Source organism: Barbus barbus (assembly GCF_936440315.1).
Source record: "Barbus barbus genome assembly, chromosome: 28".
In the NCBI taxonomy this organism is placed as follows: domain Eukaryota; kingdom Metazoa; phylum Chordata; class Actinopteri; order Cypriniformes; family Cyprinidae; genus Barbus; species Barbus barbus.
Genome location: NC_136756.1, coordinates 20,970,924 through 20,991,747, shown reverse-complemented (window position 1 = coordinate 20,991,747; position 20,824 = coordinate 20,970,924). Strand labels below are relative to the sequence as shown.

The following is a 20,824-nucleotide window of genomic DNA, read 5'->3' as shown; positions in this document are numbered from 1 at the left end:
GCATAGAATACATTGTTCTATCAATACTTTGCACACTCATCCAGCTGTATTTATTTATTACCACTGTTCTCACGTTTCTGCTGTTCATAATGTGTATATATAATCTGTAATCTATATAATCTACATTGCTCTGTTCATAATGTACATACAATCCCTACATTGCATTCCTATTTATATTCTGTATATACTCTGCTCAATACTGTATATAGCAATTCCACTGTACATTCTGTAAATCATATCTTCACTTACTCTGCACTTATATGTATATAAAACACTATATTCTTGCACTTCTGGTTAGATGCTAACTGCATTTCATTAGCTCTGTACTTGTACTCTGCATAAATGACAATAAAATTGAATCTAATCTAATCTAATCTAATCTAATCCCAAAAATACATGTTTTGTTGTTGCTTTCCTCTCTAAGTGTGACATCTTGGTGACAGCCTGTCAGCATGTGTACATCTAACCACATCAATTCCATTCCTCATTCATACATCAATCTCCATCTTCCCCTCCTGTTCTCTCGCAGCACCTCTCTACATGCCATTAAAACCTGCAATGATATTCCCTGCAGTGTCGCACCAGTGTTCTATATTCAGTGGTTTTTCACCCATAATCCCACCGGAGGACCTACACCCAGAGCGACTGTACCCGTTTCCCAGTGCTCCGCTGTTGCCACCAGGCTATGATATTTCCTGCTCAACTGTCTATCAATGAGGCTGCTAATGCACTATATTTGGGAGTTTATCTCTAGAGATTCAAAGTCTGCTTGGAATCTGGTGGTTCTTAGTCTTGTTTAGCCAGACTTGCAGTGTAAAGGCCTGCATTGCAACTTATTTTGGCCAAGTGCTGCCCACTTCATCAGAAAGAGGTCACCTGATCTATACAGTACTGTACATAAGAGTTGTTGTTTTTTTGGAGGTTGGACTATGTACACTACAAAATGTGGGGTCGGTAGGATTTTAGGTTTTTAAAGTCTCTTATGCTCACTGAGCATTAAAGTCTCTTATGCTCACTAAAGCTGCATTTATTTCATCAAAAATTCAAAATAACTTTTCTATTTTAATGTATTTTAAAATCCAAAGTATTCCTGCGATGTCAAAACTGAATTTTCAGCAGTCATTACTCCAGTCTTCGGTGTCACATGATCCTTCAGAAATCATTTTAATATGCTGATTTGGAGCTAACAAAACATTTCCTATTATTCTAAGGGCTGAGAACAGTTATTATACTTAAAACTTTTGTGGAAACCGTGATATTTTTCAGGATTCTTTGATGAACAGATGGCGATTGATGAATAGATGGATTTAGTTTTCAGTTTTTGTAGCAATGCAAATGTTACTTTTGATCAATTTAATGCATCCTTGAGGAATACAAGTATTTATTTCTGACCCCAAACTTCTGAACTGTAGTGTAGGTATCTTTAGGTGTATCTTGTTTTTGTGTTATTAAATGTTTCCAACAAAATCTTTCAAAGACTGATTTCTCGCAAACTTTGGCAAATCGTGCGGCTAGTTCTTCTACAGAAGAGCTCACTGTAGAAGCCTGGAAGCTTGCAAACACAACTTTTCTCAGTAGAAGAGTGATAAAAACCAGTGCACCCTGACTCCTGGCAACTGTAAGCCAACCAACCAGAGAGAAGCTAGTGATTTCAGCCGGTCCTTGCCATTTTTGTGTGCAATATGCATCGTGGGTGGTTCTTTTCTTGTTTCTCGACTGCTGCCGAGAACTGGATTCGTCAGCGCTTGCTTCTAAAGACTGTGACCCACCTGTTGGAGGGTGTGGAGAAGACGGCGAGGATGATATCCCTGCCGTGCATGCGGATGATGGGACTGGTGGAATGCAGGAGGTTGAAGTAGAAGTGCGAGTCTCCTGGGATCGAGCAGTTCAACCGAGCTTTCAGGAATGACGTCCACTGCTTTTCCAGCACACGCTGTGAACCGCCTTGATCAGCTTTGCACACGCGTGCCACACGAGAGACAACAACCTAAGGTCAGAGAAAATGAATTTAACAGATATTAATTATGAATTTTAAGCATTTTGATAATACACACATCAAACAGTACTGAATCCTTTCCAAAAAAGCCCCAAATCTTTTAATCCTTGTGGATTTTAAGCAGATTTTGGAGAGTAGCTAGTCTGCGTAAAATGGGTAAGATAATATAAATTCATTCATGAAAATGTCAGCATTCCCTAAAACGCTTAAGAGGAGCTGATTCCAAAGCATAGTGGGTTTTTTGTTCTCCTCGAGGTCCAGCGGTATAAAATGCTTGCGCAAGCACAATTCTGTTCTTGCAGAAGTCTTGCATTGCTAATTCTCACATAAAAGGAACCCTTGTTATTCTGTCGATGTGTTTTTCTCAGTTTTCAGTAAATTATATGACGAATGGTATTTCAGTTGCCCTGAAAAATAACAACAGAAAAAAAGACTTGTGTGTGTGCCTAAACTACACTCAAAACAGCTTTATAGGGCATGATTATTAAATAAAACATTCTATGCAAAAACAGGGAAAAGGTCATACCATTGTCTGACTGGAAATACAGTAGTTAGTATTGACATTTGAATAATGTTGCCAGGCTGGACATACGGTAACACAATTTCAGATTACTCCCACCACTTGTTCCTGATCTATCCACCGCTGATCTCCCACAGGAAGATTTACTCCTATTTTCTCGTTTGTAGCTCAGGAATTCTATCTTTATATTCATCCATTTGGCAGATGTTTTCATCCAAAGTAACTTACGTACCAAAGTATACATTTTATCATTTCCCAGGGAATCAAACCCAGGATCTTGATGTTATTAGTGTCATGCATAAAAAATATTTACACTCTTAAAAATAAAGGGTTTCAATGCCATAGAACAACCATTTTGGGTTCCCCAAAGAACCTATCATTGTTTAGATCTCTTTTGAAACTCATGTGAAAGGAGACATGTGAAAATATTGGGGTCTTTTCCTCATGATGAAAACCTGAGAATCAGGAGACTCTACCATTCTCTCACCTTCTCCAGGTAGTTGAACTCCATGGCCATCTCTCTGAAAAAGAAGTAGACATGCGGCCCCCATTCCACAGCACTCACAAAATACGGCTCTGAAACAGACAGAGCAGGACCATTAGTACTTCCTGTTTAGGACACATTACTACTACTTCAAATCACATGATTTTCAGAAAGGCCAATCTGACTGAACTACAGAGTTGAACTACAGGCTGCTTTCCAATAAGGCCATTATCTAGTCAATGGACATTCAAACCAAAAGAAAGAAAAAGTGAGGGCGTTTGGGAACAGGAAGTGACCCAGGACAGCAGGAGGGAGAAAACACAACAGTTTGAGTCAGGACACAGATGTGCTTTCTGCTGCATCAGTGAGAGATCACATCAGAGCACAGACCACAGGGGCAAAGGAAGATGGGAAGAGGGGGTGCAGTTTGACATCAGGTTGGCTGCTGACTCAGATGTGAATCCTCAGAAAGCCTTATCGACCCTGACACTAATGTTCTATTCCGAAACCTACCCCAGAATGCATCGTGACAACCTCGGTGAAAAAAATATCCAAGATCGAGGATGAGGTGAGAGAAATGTGTAAAGTTTTTGTTTATAATAACTATTTAAAATGTCAATGTCATTTACAATCTATTTGTAATGGTATTAATTATATAAACACACACACACATACATACATATACATATACATACACACACACACATTCCATATTGGTTAAGATGCTGTCTTAGTAGGTAGTTGCCTATTTAGACAGTACGTAACAAGGCAGCTCACTAGGTTTTGGAACACTAAAGTCATGTGAGTGTGAACAAATGCTTTTTAGCAATGGCCATGGCACACACTTAACTCTCTCATACATGCATTTTACATACACAAACAGCATTAATATTACATCCACGTGCTGACTCTGCTCAGCTTCCCCTTCCTGTCAACTAACGTTTGACGTCTCTATTACCTCTAAACCATTTGGAGTCGTGTTTCACCGTTCGCAGAGCAGGATTGTCCCCCAGACTCCTGTAGATCACAGCATCGATGGCCAGAAAATCAGTCACTGTGGCAGTGTAAAGATTCCCCTCTGAAAAACAAACAAGCACACAAACAAACTCTCTATAAAAATGTGTAGAGATGGTATATGATATATAATCGAATATACAGTATATATGTAAATCATTTCATTTTATTATTTTCATTTATACCGGAATGAAGACCCCTTTTCCATCTAACATTTACTCCACTGTGTGTAGAGTTTTCACATTCATACATCGGAGTTATGCACATTAGTTGGTAAATTGGTTAAAACAACAGTTATTTTTAGCTGTTTAGCTTATTTGCCTCCTCTGATGGATCGGCACTGCCTTACGAACTAAAAATATGATCTCAATATACTTTCGTTGGTGTAATGCATCTTCATATATTTCAAAAAATATTTCATTTCCTTTAGGTTCGTCCAGGCAGGAAGCAGTAAAGCTGTAATGCTGTGCAGGGAACATGCTGGACAGCATATGTGCATGATTAGAGTGAGAGATGCACATAAATATCGTTCACAGACTGGCATGTAATTAAGTTAAAGAATAACAACAGGGACATCAGCTTTTCCGTGCTGCTGTGTATCTATATTTAGTCCTGTAATATGCAGGGACAGTTTGCAGTAATGTTCAATGGAAAAGAGAAACAAAAGACGATGGTGGAGTCTCACCAGCAAACAGGGCCACATTGGCATGTTTCGGGTCATATGGGCATCTAGCCATCCCACTGACAGTTTCCCCCACCATCTCAAGAGTGTCTCCCTGTACACACACACAAAGAAAAAACAAGTTCAATAATTAGAGAAAAATGCAATTAGCAAAAATACAGAAAGCAGGTGAAAAACTGACTAGCAAAATAAATGTGTTCCTCTCAAATGTTTTCAAAACATTTCAAAAAGAGAAAAAATATGAGAAGCATAGGAATAACAGAAGCAGAGCTAAAACATAAGCACAAAAGTTAATTTCAAAAACATCCACAGGCGATTTATAGCACAATTACAGTTCAAGCTGAAAATTATTCTCAGGCCATTAAAACTAACTATAAATAAACCTATGCGCTCTCCCTCTTTCTGTCTCTACCATACTATTCTGTCTCTAGAGAGCCTCTTAAACTCTTGACAGGTGTAATGTTGCATTACAGGTGTGCGATAATTCTTTTCATTTGCTCAGATCTGTAATAGTGTGTTTCAGAGCTGACAGGTTGAGTTTGTTCGTGTCCTCAAGACTTTTTCATACTCAAACTTTTATCTCTTTCTAATTCCCTTGATGCAAATAGCGGCAGGTGCTTGTCAAGTGTGGGGAAGAGCAGATGTCACTTATGGAAATTTTTATTCTACTGCTTTATTTGAATGTCTAATTTTTCTCGTATAAGCCGTTTGGTGAACAATGAAATTACTTGCTAAACTAATGTCTTACGAAAACCTTCAAGGCGGCTGCATTTATCTTATCATAAATAAAAACAGTTACAATTTAAAATAGCTGTTTTCTATTTAAATATATTACTCTAGTCTTCAGTGTCCCATAAACCTTCAAATTTTGGTAACACTTTACAATACGGTTCATTAGTTAACATTAGTTAACAACATTAGTTAACATGAACTAAGAATTAACAATATTTCCACAGCATTTATTAATCTTAGTTCATGTTAATTTCAGCATTACTAATGCATTATTAAAATCTCAATTTGTGTTTGTTAACATTAGTTAATGCACTATGAACTAGCATGAACTAACAATGAACGACTGTATTTTGATTAACTAATGTTAACAAAGATGAATAAATACTATAATAAATGTATTGATCATTGTTCATTCATGTTAGTTAATACGTTAACTAATGTTAACAAATGACACCTTATTGTAAAGTGCTACCCAAATTTCTTATTATCAGTGTTAAAAACAGTTCTTCTTAATAATTTTATGGAAACTGTGATATCAAAAAAAAAAAAATTCAGGATTGTTAAATTTTTTGATACAAGGCATTTATCTGAAATAGAAATCTTTCGTAACATTTTAAAATGTCTTTACTCTCACATTTGATTGATTTAATGCTAATTTAATGCTGAATAAAAATTACACCTTCCTTAAAAAAAGTTCTCACTGACCCCAAACTTTTGAGCAGTAGCATATACAATATATGTATTACATTATATTATATTACGTGTGTGTTTCTTCATATGTGCACTTCTCCACCTGAAAGAGGCAGGTTTCAATCTGGCAGAGCGGATGATTAGTAATTATATGTTTTTCTTCTTTATCCAGCAGGTATATTATTAGCATGATTGGTTGAGAAGGAGCAGATCTGATATGCGAGGCAAGCGCAGCAGAGCTCAGGTGCGGCATTTATGGATGCGGTATTCAAGTTGATGCCGCAGGTGGACTAACAACTAAGACCCTGCATTAATGTGACTCACGTACGCTGGGGGCGACAGAGTCACTGGCCAGATGGATGGAAGGCAACACACACACAAACGCACTCATACTCATAGTCTTGGAATCAAACAATGTGCCCGTTGAGTGGCATTACCATTCTTTTCGAATAAACAACCACGCACGGAAATCTGCATCTACACTGATTTATGACAGCTCTCTGCTCTTGAGGTCATCAGAAGCAGCTTGGTGCTTCTGGGCATATTGACGGCCAGGCAGGTGGAAAAACAGAATATAAACAAACGGCAGGGGAGATTCTTTCTGCTTGGGGGTTTTGAACAGATTCCCATCCGGGTCAGAAATGTGTAGTGACCCAATGAAGCCAGAGTCATTTAGAACAACGCTACAAGCACTGCTCTGAAATGTACTGTGAAGTTTTGAAGCAAAAAAAAAAAAAAAAAGCAGCTAGGGAGAATAAATAAAGCATGAAAAAATGTAAGGAGAAAATACAGACCCATTGGGGAAAACATTGGGGAAATTAAAGACAAGAGGGTGTGGTGATTTTCCGAAATAATATGTTTTTCAAGTGTGTTTCAAGCATTCAGTACTCACTGTATAATTGGCACATAACGGATTGAAGGCGTTGGTTCCACAAATAAACAATCCGCCCTGCCGGCTGAGCAGAACCTTCATGTAGTTACGGCACTCGTCCTAAAAAACAACATCGTGAGAAAAAGAAGAAAGTCATTTGTCTCCTAAATCAAACTCTCATGAACAAATTCCCTCTTAGAATGACATCACATTTCTCAGCACTTTCAATTTTATTCCAAGGATTGTTTGCATCTGTACAAACAATTCACTTGGCAAACCAGAGGCACGCCACAGTGAGTCATTCGGCTAAACCTCGGTTCAATTGAATGCACATGTTTGAGCCCTGCACCTGTGAAGGGCTTTAAGAGATGTGAAATAGAGACTGCTTATGTCATGCCTCCCACGTGCCGCCCCCCACCAGCACACCCTGCGTGTGCCCGCCAGTGTGGCACCATTTGATGGGCAGCAACCTGTGGGCAATGAGGCTACATGATCATAGCAATCTGTTATCGGATGAAGAGAGAGAGAGAGAGAGAGAGAGAGGGAGGACGTGTGGAAGGAGCCGGAGGGGGAGAAGTGGGTGTGAGTGTTATTCCAGATGCTCAGGTCCTCACAGGGTTCTTGTCTTGAAGAGGTGAGGAGACAGAGAAAAAGTTTGTGAGAAATCATTACTAATTACTTATTTTCTTTTTTATTAGATTTTTTTAATTTAATTGAATTATATTAATTAAAAGTTTCTAATTTGACATTTTTTCTTATTAGTTGTTAAAAAGTTGTTATAAAATTTAATTAAATGGCTTGTTTTTTATTTGCTATTTTATTTATTATTTATTTTAATTGTCTTATTGCTTTAGCAATACCAATGCACAGTCATTGTCGTGCCAGTACAGAATAAGAATGAGCGAGAGGTGAGAGAAAGAATATAGGATTCTCCTAAAATTCTGACTGGTGATAGATCACGAACTTATAGCGTATGTAACAGCCGATAACGGCACATTAAATCACATATATATGTCAGCCAACAATGCATTGCTATGAGCGTGCCTGGCCTGTTTATGTGCGTCTCTATAAGACAGATGCTTTTCTTATCGCAACAGGATTGTGTGTAGGTGGTGGGGGTGTTGTGATGCAGATGTATCCTGTGTGTGTGTGTATTTACGTGTTTGAGTCTCAGTAGGAGCCCGGTGCACATATACCCCATAACTCTACTCATAAAACTGATTCTGCAATTCCTTTAAGAGTCCAAACATTTGGCACAGCTCCTGGTCTGCTAAGCGATAAAGCACATCCCCCAGATAAACAACAACGGCCTTCTCATCCTCCTCCTGCCCTTCAATCACCATCACCTGCTCTTTCCATTTTCATCCCCTCGTTTCATATTTTCAAAAGAGGCCTGATTCATTTACACACTATTCATTAGTCCATTAGGGGTTCTCTCTAGTGTTGGACGTCCTCTGTACCATCAGCTGCCCTCTGCTCGGTGTTTCACAATGGCCTTCTTTCTTCATCCCTTTATTTTTCCATCTCCTGCTACCAGTCCAATTATCTCCTTATCCTTCCTCTGTGTCCTTCTTTAACTCACCCATTTCACTGTTCTTGTCTCTGATTTTTTAATTTTTTGTAATTTATTGGCATGATTGTTGCCAAAGCATCAACATTCACATAAACACAAAAACAGTTGCTGGAAAAAATATAGATACTAGCAATGGTAATGAAATAACTCTGTACAATAAGGAGTATAAAATAAAATGGTAACAATTTACTGTCACTATAAACTAGTTGCTTATTAGCATGCATATTAGTAGCATATTGGCAGTTTATTAATACTTCTAAAGCACATATTAATGCCTTATTCTGCATGGCCATATTTTAGATCCCTTAATCGTACCTCATAAAAACTACCTCACTAACTATTAATAAGCAGACAATTAGGAGTTTATTGAAGCAAAAGAAAAATCAACGAAAGGCCCCAATGAAGAAATCGGTTTCAAGATTTTTTAAAAGTATATATATATAAAATAAAATAAAAACTAGTTTAATTGTACCATTGTACCTTGGGATATATTTACAGTACATAATACATGTATGGCCACCTGAACTTTAGGTTTTTTTATTTTTATTTTTATATATCATCCAAGCACCCAATTCCTAGCCATTTCTAATATACACTTGATATGACTAAATATTATTTAATTGTAAAGAAATTCCAGGATCAGTTCCCTCTTCACGCAGGCCTAGTATTTTCATCGGGTCAGTCGTAGAAAAATCTGATTGGTTGATAACTTTTGACGTTTAATCCAGGTGTGAAAAGAATTATTATCTAGCGCAAGAGCACAGAGAGATGTGCGAGTGCACAGGATAAAGTTTGAGCGTGCACACGCATACTTGAGCAAGAGGAGAGACACGTTTTAAGTGCGCGCACTCTCTCTGCACGAGAGCGGAGTATATTCGAGCATATCAGTAAAATAACGCCACAGAAAAGTAGTATAAGGTTTGAAAGGTTTTTAGTGATTCTTGACTTGAACTTGTCACAGTGAAGGAAGAAGGTCTGTGTCTCCATTTTAAGTCAAGTTTTACAATTCCCTGAAAAAGTGTCTTCTCTTTTCCTTGTCTTTCTACCCTGTACGCCATATTTATTCAGCTTGCAGGGCCTTGACTATCACTGCAAATTCTCACTGTTGGTGTCAAGTACTAAATTATTTATACCGGGTCCCAGATAAGTTTACCACCCAGGCTTGTGTGCGAGAGAATCTTAGTCAAAGGGCGTTACCTTCTGACAGATGTTTTGTCTAACAGATGCTGAGCTGAACAAGTGAATTCGTCCCTGGCCTCTCTCTTTCTCTCTGGTGAATCTCTAGACATGACATCCACACCAACACCGCACATCTGCACACAGTACTCCCTACATTCCTGGATCACTGATTCTTTATATCAAAACGAATTCCTTCCAAATGCAGGCCAACATTAATACCATAAACCATCCACAGACTCGCAGTACCTCGTAACGTGTCCAAAACCACATATTCACTTGAGATAAAAGCTTGAAACCATTTTCAGCTGCCAGTGCTTATTTAGTATTATTTATATATTATTATAATATTTACGAATAAGTTCAGTTTTCATTTAGTTAAGTTTTAGTAAACTCGTTTTGTGCTTTTTATTAACTTTACTTCAGTTTTAGTTTAGTAATTCAAGTTAAACTTAATTTCAGTTACAAAGGCAACTATTTTTCTAGATTTAGTTAACAAAAACGCTGTCAAATGCAACAAGCAATGAACAGAACATAATGATTGTTTGGTTTCTATTTTTGCCATCACTGCTCATTTGAATAAAGCACTGCTCAATTTTGTGTCACCGATGATTGCTTAAAATGAAGGACTTCAGGTTGGTTTGTCATTCCGAAATGCTTTTAACATGAACAACGCATTAGGTGTTACACAGCATGGTCAATTGACTGGATACTGCATAATTCTGCAAATCTTTATCACCTGCGAGAGTAACTCATCTCCAGCGTGTCCACTTAAACACCAGACACTGTTCCTCATAATAAAAGGGTCATATTTACAATAAGCAAATCTAGCTCTCAGAAGTTTCCATTACATGCTCAACTGAGTATGTTTCTCCAACCATGAGAGGAGCGAGAATACTGCAGAGCTTTGACAAGGAAAGAGCACAAGAAAGTTGGCAGGGACCTCTTTTTTCCTCTCTGTCTCTATCTTTCCCGTGGCAAAATTGTCATCTGTAGAATTCTCTTTGTAATTGCAGTGACAGCAGCCTCGGTCAGGCAGGGACCACATTAACAGCAGGGGCTAAATTAGTGCAAATCTGCCAGAGAACAGAGTATGGTGTTGTGTTTGTGGTTGTGTAGGATGTGTACTTTAGCTAGCAAAGGGATAGACTAGGAAAGGAAGAAAGAGACGGACTAAAGTGGGGAGAAAACAACTGACGTTTTGTGTATGTGTGAGAGATGGATTGTGTGTGTTTGTGTTTTTGCTCTAGGGCTAATCTACGCCCCCTCACACACTTTGACGCTGATGGCTGGTGAACACACCATGGGCTAACATCAACATTGAGAGCAGGCTAACTAAAGCAATCATGGAGCTTAAGGCTTCAAAAGTGTGAGTGAGAGACTGAGTGTACTCAGGACTAGGGAACGAAATGGGCCCTAAAATGTGTTAAATGTGCAAAATAGACCTGTCAGGGCGCAAACCCAAATTAATAAGACAAAAACATAAGACCAAACAGCAACAAACAGAATACTTACAGACAAAGCAAAGTAAGATGTGATTAGCTAGTGAATCTCACTTGGATTCAGACTCCAGCTGTTCTTTCGTTTAGATTAACAGTTTTCATTTTCAGAATTCATTTCTATTCACGTTTATTTATAGTGTAGATTCAGAGTTCATATGCAGCTTGGATCCTTTAGATTCAGAATTCAGATTCACAGTGGTCCATTTATATTGAGAATATACAAATGCAACAATTAAAAAAATACGTTAAGTGAATTGTCAAATTCACTTAACTTATTTTTTTAAATTATTATTTACTTAATAATTTTAAGGCAAGGGGTTTCCTTAATTTTTTTAAGTTACGTCAACTTATCACTTTTTACAGTGTAGACATAATATGTTTACTATTTTTTCTATATTTAGATACAGAATTCATATTCAGTTTGGATCTGCTAATTTACATTAAGAATACACTAATTAGGCCTAACTTTCAACTGAAAATTCAAAATCAGAATTCAGAATCTACTGTATATTATAAATAGTTATTTAAGATTCAGAATTCTAAATGCTTTTTTACTCATACACAGAGTGTATGTTCTATATTCTTTTTAAAATTATATTCAATTTTGGATTTAGAATTCAGATTCAGAGTGATTATTTTACATATACACATACACAGAATATATTGTATACATTTAAAGTGTTTCACTTTGGTTCTTTGTAGCTTCTCGATTCAGATTGGTTCTTAAATATTAAGTTCATCCATGCAGGTGTGTGTAATTGGAAGTGCAGTGAGCTGCATCAGCACATTATCGGAGAAACAATCTGTCTAAGTGCTGTCAATCATAATGTGTCTAGAATTGGCACAGAATTTCTTTTCTGTATGCACTGGCTGCACTCCAGTTGCTTTGCATTAAACCAGCCCCACATTCCCTGTGTGTGTGTGTGTGTGTGTGTGTGTGTATGTGTGTATATGAACCTAGCTGTTTTTGACACATGCAGTGGGAGAAGAGACCGCATCTGCATTCATTGGAGATTCAAAATGGCCTCCTGCAGATCCAGATGAAAGGGGCAGAGATGTGGAGATTGAATTTCCCTCCCAATTACAGCCGCGTGGCCTCTTAGATCAGCCGTGCAGAAACATTTAATTACCAAAACCAATTACCCTAGTGGCAAATGTATCACAGTGACAAACGCAAGGACTCACACAGGAGGACTAGAGGACAATATGTATGGGTGTAGAGCACGTGTTTGTGCAGACGTGTGTATGTGCGTGTATCAGTGTCCACTCAGTGTGAGATCTTGGGCTCTGTTTAAGAGCTTGTCTCGTCTCTCGTTCATCTCTGCATGACCTCTCATGTTTGCAGACTTATTAACTCTAAGAGGGCAATTCTCTCTCGCTCTCCTTTCCCTCCCAACAGTCCCTGTTTCTCTTGCCCTTAATCTCTCCTTTATTCTATAGCCATTTTGAAGGAAAAGCTCACCCCAGAATTAAAATGTCATGATTTACTCCATCCAAATATCATCCTTGTCATTATACTGTTAATGTTTTAGTGGAAAATGAAAAAATTAATTTTGAAGTATCTTCAAGCAGAAAACATTTACACAAAAAAGCGCTCTGTATGACTTAGGCATTATATTCCAAGTCTAAAACAATATGTTAGCCAAAATTTTAATTTAAATTACGTTATTCATTGTCAGCCTTTCCCCCAGTGAGCTATTATTTGAAGAGCTGCTGTGATCAGATCACTGAGTCACTTCAGAACCAAATCAATGAACAAATTGTTGTTTTGTGATGCTTCTTTTCAAATGCTGATCCATTTTACAAATTTGTCTGAAAGATTCATACAGAAATCAAACAGATTTGTTTGCAAAGTTAGTGTTGTACCACTTCAAATGGACCTGTCAGATCGCAAACCTAAATTAACACTACAAAAGAGCAAGACAAAAAACATCAACAATCAAACAGAATACTAACAAACAAGTAATGTAAGATGTGAGTGCTTAAATGGTACACTTACATTCAGAATCTAGATTTAGAGCAATTCTTTCAGATTTACTACTGTGATTTAGAGTGTTTTTAAATTCACTATTCATATTGAGGTTCAGATTACAGGTAGTTCACTTCTTTACAGATTCAGAATGTACAGTAAATATTTATATTTAGATTCAGAGTGGCTCATTTACATTAGAATATACAGAAACAACTTAAAATGAGAATCCAGATTCAGAATGGTTCACTAAAGCTATGTTCATATACTTTTAATAAGTGCGAACAGCACAAAGCACACTGAAACTGATCTTTTTGTTTCTGATTCTGAAATCAGATATACCATAGGTCTGATGTTTTGCAATGCAACCTCAGTTTGAAGTCATATCACAATTCATGCATCTTATATCATTCTAGACCAACTTTTGCCATGATTCTACAAATATGGGAGTGTGTGCTGTTCTGTTCACACTTGAATCTGATATTCACCATATTTGTGAACAACCAAAAAGAAAAAGAATGATTCAATGATCCAGTCACAGTTGCTCCACAGAGGAAAGTAAATCATGCAGGTTTGGAATACTAAATGATGACAATATTCTTTTTGGGGTGAACTGTACCTTTAACATCTATCCTTATCTACCCTCTCTCTTTCACTGACCCCTTCACTGCTCTCATTTATATGGGTCTTTCTCTCTGTCTTTTCGTCCATCCCTAGGGCAGACAGGTGGGACAGCAGCTCGCTTTCTCTATGTTGCTTTGTACGTCTCATCTCACTTGCTCTCTGCTGTGCTTTTGTCTTACGCTCTTTCAGCCAGATTCAATGTCAGGTGTCACTTTCAGTGTTAAATAAGTCGTTGTCTCTCTTTTTCACTCTTTTCTTGCCTGGAGGGGATTAAGTCATCCTTCACTCTTCCCACACAGACACCTTTCAATAAAAACTCCCTTACACTCCCATTGAAGTCAGACAAAATACCCAGCATTCCAGAAGATGAAGCAGTAAGGGTGTGTGAAAGGAAGATATCTGCAGTGGTCATGCGTGGGCAGCTGTGGGGACTGCTGGCAGCTTTTGACACCCCTTTCTATTTTGCAAAGGCGCACAAGCACAGAAAAAACAGATTTCCAGAAAACTTGCCACAGGCAGTTCTTGTGATGGAACCTTAAAGTGTGAGCAGGGGCACAAATAATGTGACACACATATAAAAGTGTTCAACATGAATAAATGGAAACGTTTAACAGTGTTGTTGATATATGTCCCTATGGGTCAGATTTTGCCTCGATTGCAAGGACCAGCCCATGCTCCCCTTATGAAAACAGCTCACTACGCATAATAAGAAATGTCTAAATAATGTAAATGTGAAATAAAAAAATAAAAAAAACTATCCCCAGACTTGTTGGGTGGGAAAAAAATCAGTCAAAGCCATAAATAAATACACCTACAAGACAAATGAGGTGTTTCGTTTGTGATCTGTGTAAATAATTAACGTTTCGAGTAACTGTAGGAATAAATGTATAAATGTAAAAACATTAGAAATTGGGCAAATAAATGTGACAGCTAGCTATTACTGCCAAATAGTCTGCTTAATCTGAAAATAAAACAAACCCTGAAAAAACTGTCCTCATTAAATTCAAATATAATTTTTAGGGCCAGTCTACAGCATTCTACAGATAAATAAATATATTAATAAATGTATACTATAAATGTATATTATTGTATATGTGCATATTTATTTATATTTCTCATATACAAACCAAATATGTGCAAATTGTGACAACATCCACTCACCTCATGTTTTCCCTTCATTCTACAGATTCTGATGTCATTTTTGTTGGATTCCCATGTCCTCTTCTGTAACAGAGGGAACTTTAGTAATGAGGGACTGTTCATTTCCAGCATAAAGTGTGTGTGTGTGTGTGTTTTCTGTTCTCACCTTGCTGTAAAACATCTCTTCTCCCACCACGTTGTCCAGCTCCACTCGGAAAAGGTCATCTCTGACACATAAGCACAAGGAGAGAGACAGAGATTGTGAACCACCACAGCACAGTAACACAACATTGCAAAATAGTTACTATCTTTATCAGAAATGTCTTAATCATCCAAACCACTTTAAACTAAATACGTTTACAACACCTAACGCAAATAGATTAACTCTAAAAACAAGAAAAGTGTCAAAGTCCTCAGCCTCACATACCGAAGCATTGATATTACATTGTTGTCCCCTGATCCGCCGTCTCAGTGCAGACACTCAGTTAAACGATTCACCACAGCTTGTCCTACATAATCACGATTCTGTGCATTATGATATGCTCGATTTCCCCTCCATAATTCATAAGCCACCCCCACACTGTATGCATGTTGCATGCAGCTCCTTATCTTGAAAACAGCATCCAGTGCTACAGCCCTTCCTGCAACCACTTTAATAATCTTTCTATAACCTTGCGGTGTCTATTAAAGTCTCTATGAATCTGATCGCTTTTAATCATAGTGTGTTTGGTGTTATAGAGCACCGTGGTTTATGCCTGAATATTGATCAAGGTCTAAGAGCTGCTGTGCGGCCCGACGAGAGACCTGAAGAATTTCAAATCTTGTGTGTGTGTGTCTCTCTCAGTTTTCTGTCTGAAATGTTGTAATCTGTGAATTTTACAAGCTCACAGACCAGCCCATGTTATTGCAGTAGTATTGATCTTCTCTTTCAAAGCTTTCCATCTGCATCACTGCTCTGTGGACACATCAACAAAAACATAGACTGTGTGTGTTTGTGTGTTCCTGAAGAGAGACGAGACTGACTATGAATTATTTAATCCCTCTCTGTGTGGTTTGTTAAGATAAATCCCCTTTGGCCATTCTCTCTCTGAGCAGGGCGGCCCCTAAGTGCCCTGGTTAAAATGATCATACACTTACACAGTACTTGTCTTATTTAGAGAGCACAAACTTTAAGCAGATACAATCACTCAAGCAGCAAAGTAAAGCAAGGGGTCTGTTTGGAGTTCAAAGGTACTTTCATATTTACACGAATATAAAAACAGGCTTTATAGTTGCACGAGGTTCCCAAACAACACAGATGGTGTGGACAAGACATGCAGAACACTGGCAAGAATAGAACAGATGGGGGCCAGTAAAAACTCTCTTTATCAGTACCTCCACTATCTTGTACACAAACTGTAGTTTTTATCTTCTTTCCAAATTTCCCCATGTAACTCATCTTGCATAGTTTCTATGTATATATTCTTATGTGAATTTAGTAATATTGCATAAAAATGCTGGATGGAAAAACCAAGATAATGTTCAAAATGTGCATAAAAACAAACACACTTGCTTATGGTGGATACTTTTTTTATTCAGTAAGATGATATGATATGCGCATAAACCAAAGACTGAGTTCCCTTCTGATTTGAACTGAACATTTATTTTATTCCAGTTCAATTTCTGAAGCAAACAGGATACAGAATTGCAATTCAAATTCAAGGAAGCAGAAATGAAATGAAATGTTTTTAACAAGAAAAGCAATGTAGGCCTACAGCCATGGATGAATGGATGGGATTGGATTCTTCAAATCTGAATTTTGCACAACCCTAGCAATAAACTACAACAACACATTCAACTTTTTTCTACTTATGAATTATTCTTTTATTTACTTTCCAAGAGATTTGAACTGCAATTTTCACCTGGCAGATAACATCTAAATCCCAAATCATATTTACAGACCAAAATATCAGAAACCTGGCATGGATTCGTTTAACTTTATCCAGTAGGCAACCATACATTGCATCTTAGCAATCACGTGGCAATGCCACATAGTAATGGATTGTAACTTCTAACTTTCCCGATTTGATTTAATCTCATTATCTATCTTTCTTCACTCAAGATTAGAAGAATGTCTCAATGATGGAGTGCCTTTGGCCACCTTTACTCTATTATTACATTGTTACATTTATGCATTTGACTTGACACATTTTACATTGCATTCATTGTATATTTTATCAGCTCATGCAGGAATGCTGAGGGATGTATTATGCAGTACTGTGTGTTTGGTACAATACTATGCCCTCATTCAGTGCTGCAAATTTATGACCATACTGACAAGCAGAAAAGGGACCTGAGAGACTCAGGATCTCTCGTGGGGGACCCGACTATATTTAACATCAGCTATGAAGGAGACAGCTAAAAGAGAAAGTGTATTTGTCAATTGTAGCACTACAGGAGGTCTCAAACTGTTTTTCCCATGTCCCACAGCAGCCCTGACGCAGCGGAGTCCTTCATTTCTGTGCACCGTTGGAGGCCGTGCGCCAGTCAGGCTGTGTTTCTGTGACCTCAGAGGTCAGCCGGAACCTGTCCAGCACCGTTAGTGACAGGTTCGAGGGTGGAATGTTTCACTCCTGAGTCTAATTGAAAGACTTGACCTCTCGATGAGGTCAAACACTACGAGCTCGTTGAGGCTTGATTTAATGTGACTTAACCAGGTCGCCACTGGCAATCTAAGTCTCCCTCCTCTAGTTACTCGGAACGTTAATTATTTACACAGATCACAAAAGAAACACCTAATTTGTCTTATAGGTGTATTTATTTATGGCTTGGACTGATTTTTTCCCCCAACATGTCTGGGGCTAGTTTGCATTCGCTCATGTGGAGGTCCAGAAATTTCTGGAGGAAACTGAACGTGTTTAATAAAATACTTCAGTCCTCTCATCCCTGACCAGGTGTTGGCAAGGTAATACTGTGAAGGGGCTGAGAAGCTGGCCTATTTATTGGGGCATGGTCTTAAGCGGTTATGCTAATGCTAACAGGATTTAGCCCGCCTGCACCCCTTATCACACTTGAGCACACCATTGCAGACTTTATTCAGTCAATCCGGGCTGTCTATATCCTTGACTTGAAACTTCACTGACTCTCTCTCTCCCTTGCACCTAAGCAGTATTGCATCCTTTTTATTTCACTCAGTGTTACCGTTGTTATTGAATGCTCCCTCTTGAGTCATCGGCTAAATAAATCTCCTTTTCCACAGAGGTCATTTTCAGTTGGCTACAGCAAACACCTCCATTTACTTCAGACACTGATAGGTACATACAGTTTGCTGACTGCACACAGCGGGGCTTGAATTTCATCGAATTACGTCGGCCACAGTGGCACCATGTTGGAAAGTGTACATAAAACAGTCGCTCTGCTTCCAGTTGAGCTTCTTTAGGTCAAAGATTTTTGCCCTTTTTTATGAGATAGCCCAGTCTGGGTGTCTTAAGTCATATGGCACTTTGTGATATATTTATTTTTGAAGTTTAATTTTTTGACATGGTCGAGGAGGCAGGTCATTTCCTGACATGGTATGAGGGTCTTTATTAGAGTATGACGCCTCCCCCTCCGGACCCCTACAACTTTTGTTAACTATCACCATATGTTTGAACTCTCCCAGTGGACGTACCAGCCATTTTTGGGAAGTATGTTGCATAAATTCACAAAAAACGGCTTATTTTTGTAAAGCGCCAAACCTAATGAAGTTTTATTTTTGTTTATATATTCCTAACCCCGGCTCCTGTGAGGTAGGCAAAAAAATGCAGAATAGCAAAAATATCATTGACCCCGTGATCTTTTCAAAGCCCCACCCTGGCCTAAAATCCTGAAAAAACTACAGGTGTCCAGATTTCACATTTATAACACAGTTTTACATTTATAACTCCGCATGCTTCTTAAAGGGACAGTTCACTCTAAAATGAAAAATGTAATTTACAATCATGTCATTGACCTGTATGGGTTTCTTCTGCAGACCACAAAAAAGGAAAAAGATATTTTGAAAAAGATATGTTACCTTAAATTGTTACTTGAAATGTTTCAACTTAAAATCCTTTTTTTCCTCTCTCATTGTGAGAATTACAGTTCAAATCTCCAATAAATAAAGTACTCAAACTAATTTAAATCCATTAAATTATCAAATAACAATCCTCAAAACAACTTGATATTACAAATACCACTATAAAATCTGCTGATATTTGAATGCAGTTATATCCAGAAGTAGGAAAGCATCAAGGTAAGATCAGGGATAAAATAAAACAAGACGGTGTGTGCAAAATAAAAAAAAAAAGTAAATTAAAATGTAGTAAATAAATAAATGACAAAAATTGACATTATTCCAATTTACACACACACAAATATATTTTGAAGATTGTTTTAAGTGTTTTGAACCCACTGACTTTTTTTTTCATAACAATAAAAGTCAATGAGCCAAAAACAAAAGTTTTTCAAAATATCTTCTTTTATGTTCCACAGAAGAAAGCAAGGCATACAAGTTTGGAACAACATGAAGCTGAGTAAATGATGTCAGAATCCTCATTTTTGGGTGAATTATCCCTTTAAAAGGCTTTGATAGCGGTTTAATTACTATCTACAAGAAGCAGCAATTCAGACTCTTGATCTCAAAAGAGATTGTTTTTGAATGTCACATAATTTACTTAAACACACATCTCTGTGCAGGTAATTACAGATGCTGATATAACGGTAATTACAGGGTACGCACATGCTAATCAGCATATTTCACACCCTACCTGGCTCCGATGTAAAGGGTACGATTGACCTGCAGGATCCTCTGAATGTGTAAGGGCTCCTGTCTGAGTGAGGAGCGATGGGGTCGTCCGAGAAACACAGGATACCTTCTCACCACTGAGGAGAAAAGAGGTAGATGAGACAGTGAGTGATAAAAGGAAAGGGTTGACAGAGGGTTGTATCATCTCTTCACTGCACTTATGGGTGTGGGTGAGGTGATCCGTTAAGGCGAGAGGCGTTCGATCACTCGCGAGTCACACTTGAGATAAAAATGTTGACAGCTGCCTGTAGTTGCTCTTCAGTGGTTTTCACAGATAAAGTCTGTTCTCATCATCTGTCGGCTCAGTCAAGTTGTGTCGTTGCCAGGGGTGTAAAACGCACTGAGAAATAACATTTATCCTGAAACCTGTTATATGACATTAATAAGTTGGTAAATCTAAAGTTTCAAGTAACCAACAACTATCTGGTTTTGTAGTTGTTTGATATTTTAATGTAATTGTAGAACAAATAAAACAAATGAAATGTAAAATTTAATTTCAAAAAGTACACTGAAATGAAAAATATAAATTCATTTAAAAAATAAATACTTATTATTAATAATTATAATTAATAAAAAATAAAACGGACATGATTTTCATTCTTCCATAGCTAGAAAATATATAGCTGCCTATATTTGTGAATATTTTTTAAGTATTATCTTGAAACCTGTTACCTTAAATTGTTACTGGACATTTTTAAACATTAAATTCATTAAATTATCAAACAACTATGATTTTGATCTGATTTTGTTGTTTGATATTTGGATGTAGTTTTATCTGTAAGTAGAAAAGCATCAAGGGAAGATCAATGATCAATAATAATAATAATAATAATATAATAATATAATATAAATACATGAACAAACTAACTTTTACCAAAATTTACATTATTACAGTTTAATTATTCTTTCCTCACATTAAATATATAGATACATTAATCTTTTTGGGAGTTCTAACAAGCTGGAAAAGCCCTGTGGTCACATTTACCATTGCTTGTAATTTTGTGAACAAGATCCAAAATTTCCCACAATAATAATTACCCATAATAA

At 37.4% G+C, this 20,824-nt stretch overlaps 1 protein-coding gene across 1 annotated transcript in view; it reads right to left on the bottom strand.

Annotated features, from left to right (window-relative positions):
- The window catches only part of sema6bb (sema domain, transmembrane domain (TM), and cytoplasmic domain, (semaphorin) 6Bb), a 121,240-nt gene that overhangs the window by 34,856 nt on the left and 65,560 nt on the right, over positions 1-20,824 (bottom strand). The window contains exons 3-10 of the mRNA XM_079382812.1: positions 19,740-19,854; positions 15,140-15,200; positions 14,995-15,057; positions 7,011-7,109; positions 4,700-4,790; positions 3,959-4,078; positions 3,004-3,092; positions 1,770-1,987 (exon numbers count right to left, since the gene is read on the bottom strand). Of these exons, the coding sequence (XP_079238938.1) occupies positions 1,770-1,987; positions 3,004-3,092; positions 3,959-4,078; positions 4,700-4,790; positions 7,011-7,109; positions 14,995-15,057; positions 15,140-15,200; positions 19,740-19,854 (856 nt within the window). The remainder of the gene's footprint in view (positions 1-1,769; positions 1,988-3,003; positions 3,093-3,958; positions 4,079-4,699; positions 4,791-7,010; positions 7,110-14,994; positions 15,058-15,139; positions 15,201-19,739; positions 19,855-20,824) is intronic.